We start from the raw sequence: 5063 nt of genomic DNA, 5'->3' as shown, positions 1-5063 counted from the left end.
ATTTATCCGTCAGGACATTTATGGTATGTGCTTGAAAGTATGGTTTGAGTTTCTGAGCTGCGGTTACTAGAGCAAATGCGAGTTTTTCTATCTGAGGGTACCTCTCTTCTACCCCCCTCAGTGCCCGGCTTATAAAGTACACAGGCCTTTGTACCTTACCTTCTTCTCTAATGAGAGCTACATTGACCGTTGCTGAGGAGACGGCAAGGTATAGGAATAATTCTTCCCCCGGCATAGATGGGCTGAGCAATGGCGGAGCGGAGAGATACACCTTTAACTTTTCAAATGCCTTTTGGCACTCGTCTGTCCATTCAAATGATCTCTTCAGTGTGCGGAAGAATGGGAGGCATTTGTTCGTCGCTCTTGATACGAATCTGTTCAAGGCTGTGATCTTGCCGGTCAAGCTTTGTACTTCCTTTACTGTCCTTGGAGGAGATAGTTCCATGACCGCCTTTACCTTCTTTAGGTTGACTTCAATGCTCCTTTGGGATACCATAGATCCTAAGAATTTTCCTGCGGTTACTTCAAATGCGCATTTGCTCGGATTCAGCTTCATTTTATATGACCGAAGAGTATCGAAAGTATCCTAGAGGTCCCTCAGGTGATTGGACTCTTGCACGCTTTTTACCAACATATCATCTACGTAAACCTGCACATTTCTGCCAATTTGGTGCGTGAACATCTTGTTCATCAATCTCTGATATGTGGCTCCTGCGTTTTTAAGCCCGAAAGACATTACTTTGTAGCAGAAAAGCCCCTGACTTGTTACGAACAAGGTTTTCTCCTGATCAACCTTATCTAATTTAATTTGGTTGTAGCCGGAGAAGGCATCCATGAAGCTCAAGAGTTCATGTCTTGCGGTGGAGTCTACCAGGGTGTCAATACGTGGGAGTGGGTAACTATCCTTAGGGCAGGCCCTATTTAGATCTGTGAAGTCAACACATATTCTCCACTTCCCATTGGCCCTCTTGACCATTACTACATTTGCCAACCAATCAGGGTAGTACACCTCACGTATGAAGTCCGCTTCTTGTAGCTTCCGTACTTCTTCTGCTATGGCTCGATCTTGCTTAAGGGCGAACACTTGTTTCTTCTGTGGGATAGAGGAGAAAGAGGGTGACACGTTCAACCTGTGAACTATGACCGTCGGGTCTATCCCTGGCATGTCCTCGTGACTCCATGCAAAAACATCTTTGTTTTCCTTGAGGAATAATGTGAGCGCTTGTCAGACTGTTTGGCTGGCTAATGTGCCGATTCTTGTGGTCCGTTCGAGCCTAGAATCATCCAGGTGTACTTCTTCTAACTCTTCCACCGGTTCTGCCATCGTTCGTTGTTCCTCGATGCTCATTGCTTGTAGGTGGTCATCCATTTCCATCATGGCGACGTAGCATTCTCGTGCAGCCACCTAATTTCCACGCAGCTCTCCAACTCCATATTCGGTGGGGAATTTGACCATTAGATGGTAGATTGAGGTAACAGCCTTCCATGCATTGAGAGTGGGCTATTCGAGGATGGCGTTATAAGCAGAAGAGTAGTCGACCACAAGAAAAGCTACATCCTTGGTTACTTGCTGTGGGTAATCCCCGACCATCACAGACAGCGTGACGACGCCCAAAGGGTAGACCCTTGTCCCTCCGAAGCCAATAAGGGGTGCATTCGTTGGGACCAGTTGTTCTCTACCAATCCCCATTTGCTGAAAAGCGGGGCAATAGAGGATATCCGCTGAGCTTCCGTTGTCCACCAAAACTTGATGCATGTTGTAGTCCCTTGCCCGTATGCTGACGATGAGCGCGTCATCATGTGGGTGGTGAAGGTGTCGCGCATCTTTTTGTGAAAACCCGATGCTGGGGTTAGCACGTTGCGTCATTTTCAGTGAGGAACCTGTCAACTGGACGCTTTGAACCATCCGCAAATAGGTTTTTCTGGCCTTTTTGGATGACCCTGCAGAAGTAGTGCCCCCTACAATCATCCGTATGTCTTCTACAGGTGGTCTGGGACTCTCGTTCTCCCATCTGGGATTTTGTTCCTGGAGTTGATCCTTTCTCTCCTTCCTCACAAACCTCTGCAACCTTCCTTGCCTAATGAGGGCTTTAATTTGCTGTTTTAAGTCATAACAATTCGTTGTATCGCGGCCATGATCACCATGAAAACGGCAGTATCTGTCTATTATCCTCTTATTCAGATCTCCCTTCAGCTTGCCAGGGAACGTTAGGGTTCCTTCATCTTTGATCTACATTAACACTTGGTCGATTAGGGCTGTGAGAGGAGTGAAGTTCGTGAATCTTCCCGCGGGCGGTTTGGGTCGTCGATCTTCCCGTCGCTCTCCAGTTCTAGCCATCTTCCGTCCCTTATCAGATCGTGTATCTTCCTGCCTTTCCCTTTTTCTAGGTTTTTCCTCTCGGGCCAACAAGGCATCCTCAACATTCATGTACTTCGTTGCCCTATAAAACACTTCAGACATAGTCTTTGGATTGTTCTTATACAGAGAAAACAGGAACTTACCCTTCCGCAGCCCATTTGTGAACGCTGCTACAAGTATCTTGTCATCCGCCTCGTCTATCGAGAGGGCTTCCTTGTTAAAGTGAGCTATGTATGATCTTAGAGTCTTGTCTTCTCGTTGTCTAATGTTCATCAGACACACGGTAGACTTCTTATGCCAGTGACTCCCGATAAAGTGTGATACAAACTGTGCGCCTAATTCCTTAAAAGTGCTGATGGAATTAGGTGTCAGCCTACTGTACCAGTCCCTCGCAGGTCCTTTCAATGTGGTGGGAAAAGCCCTACACATGATTTCATCCAGTACACCCTGAAGATGCATTAGGGTTTTGAAAGACTCCAAGTTATCCAATGGGTCCTTGGATCCGTCATAATTCTCTACCTGAGGCATGCAAAATTTTGGGGGAAGGGGGCATGAACTTACGAGCACTGTGAAAGGCAAATCAGTTCTATGGACTACGTCATCTAGGTTGTTGGAGATTCAACCCCTTAGGGCGTTCATCATCACATCCATCCGTTCCCTCATCTCCTGCATCTCAGCTGCTATGTGATGTGGTAGGGTGTCCGAGATGGATGGCCGGTTAGTGTCCTGCCGTTCTGGTCTACTCGGAGTGTTGATACCCTCAGGCCCTTCCGGGTTCTTCTCTTCTGCACTTGCACCTTCCTGGTCTTCCTCTGGTGCGCTTTGGTGTGCATTCCTTTGCCGTAGTTGCTCTTCTAGATCATGATTTTGCTTGGTTAGGCGCTCAACTGCCATCGCAAGCATTTGGACTTGCCTCTCTAAAGCTGTAGGGTGCGGTTCATCGCCTTGATTGTTGGTTGTTGCCATCGATCGAGTGAGTACCATGCAACTTTTTGTCTCAGGGATAGAGCAAAGGCTGATTACCCTCTAGTGCTGATAATGATTCCCATAGACGGTGCCAACTGATAATGTCGAAAAATCACCAGTAAGCTGCATGCACTCCTAGATCGAAACAACACCTACAAAAGAAAAAAAGAAGACCTAACAGAGAGTACTGGTGTGGTGCCGGCCAACAACCCTTCGTAGGTCAAGTTAGAGTTTTTCACAACCCTAAAGTGCCAGAGTTGAGTCAATTATGCGTACCTTGATTTATGAGGGTTTTAAGGTATTTATAGTAGTGTAGGGTTTTAACTTCCGTGCTTTGTTCATGAAGTCCTTTCCTTATAGAATTAGAACTCTTTCTTTTTACAAACCTCCTAGAATTTTTTTCCTTGTAGGAGTCCCTTGATCAAGGCTTAAACATGTGATGCAAGGATTCTTCTCCTGCATGTTTTCGCGGAGACCAAGCAAAGCCATACCAGACTTAGTCGTAAAGTGAAAACCCTATTCTAGAATTAATGGAACCAATAACTAATGTGCTATATCTATCCATCCATTGTGGATCCGAGCTCCCTCGCTGTTGACCATTAATCCGTCATCCCCATGTCGTCACATCTACCACGTAGACCCGTCGTGCTCATTTTATTCCTCTTCATTATATAAATTTAGCATTTTTCATCTCTTTTTTTTATTAAGTTTTTTTACTGTTTCCTAATAGATCATAGTAACTTCTTTTACTGTCTTGCCATGTGGCACTCTAATATTGCACTTAATCTTTTTTACCTTTTTTCACTAAATTTTTTTAACTATTACCCAATAGATCATAGTAACTTATTTTTACTATTATATAAATTTAGCATTTTTTACCTTTTTTTATTAAGTTTTTTTTACTATTATCTAATACATCATAGTAACTTCTTTTTACTGTTATATCTCATGTGAGAGTGCATGAGGTCCTGCCACGTGGCACTCTAATATTGCATTTAACATTTTTTTACCTTTTTCATTAAGTTTTTTTAACCGTTACCCAATAGATCATAGTAACTTATTTTTACTATTATATAAATGGCGTAAATGCACTTTTAGTCTCTGCATTTTGATATTTTTTCATTTTAGTCCCTATATTTTATTTTTACCACTTTTAGTCCCTAAACCAATTAACGCGTGTCATTTTAGTCATTTTCGTCAGTCAACCGCCGAAAATAACTGATGTGGCAACTAGAGGAATTAAAATATTACAAAAAAAATGCCACATTAGCATTTAATTTTTTTAAAAAATAATTTGTCAATTTTAACTAAATAAAAAAAAAAGAAAAAACAAAATTAAAAACAATAAAATCAAATCTCTATGAACACAACAACACAAACCCAGAAAATCAAACCCAAGAACACAAATCATTTGTTGTGTTCACAAATTATTTTTAAAAAAAAATTAAATGCTGATGTAGCATTTTTTTGTAATATTTTAATTCCTTCGGTTGCCACCTTAGCTATTTTCAGCGGTTGACTGACGGAAAGGACTAAAATGACACGCGTTAATTGGTTTAGGGACTAAAAGTGGTAAAAATAAAATGTAGGGACTAAAATAGAAAAACGTCAAAATGTAGGGACTAAAAGTGCATTTACGCCTATATAAATTTAGCATTTTTTACCTCTTTTTTTTTATTAAGTTTTTTTACTGCTACCCAATAGATCATAGTAACTTCTTTTACTGTTCTGCCACGTG

At 42.3% G+C, this 5063-nt stretch overlaps 1 protein-coding gene across 1 annotated transcript; it reads right to left on the bottom strand.

The window, feature by feature from the left end:
* Positions 1-1501: 1501 nt before the first annotated feature.
* LOC142639307 (uncharacterized) lies at positions 1502-1867 on the bottom strand. Its single transcript, XM_075813512.1, has one exon. The coding sequence runs from the start codon at positions 1865-1867 to the stop codon at positions 1502-1504; it is 366 nt and encodes a 121-aa protein (XP_075669627.1).
* Positions 1868-5063: the final 3196 nt, after the last annotated feature.

This window comes from Castanea sativa, chromosome 6 (genome assembly GCF_040712315.1).
Source record: "Castanea sativa cultivar Marrone di Chiusa Pesio chromosome 6, ASM4071231v1".
Taxonomy (NCBI): domain Eukaryota; kingdom Viridiplantae; phylum Streptophyta; class Magnoliopsida; order Fagales; family Fagaceae; genus Castanea; species Castanea sativa.
Note: the sequence above shows the minus strand (reverse complement) of the source record. Positions and strands in the feature narration are given on the sequence as shown.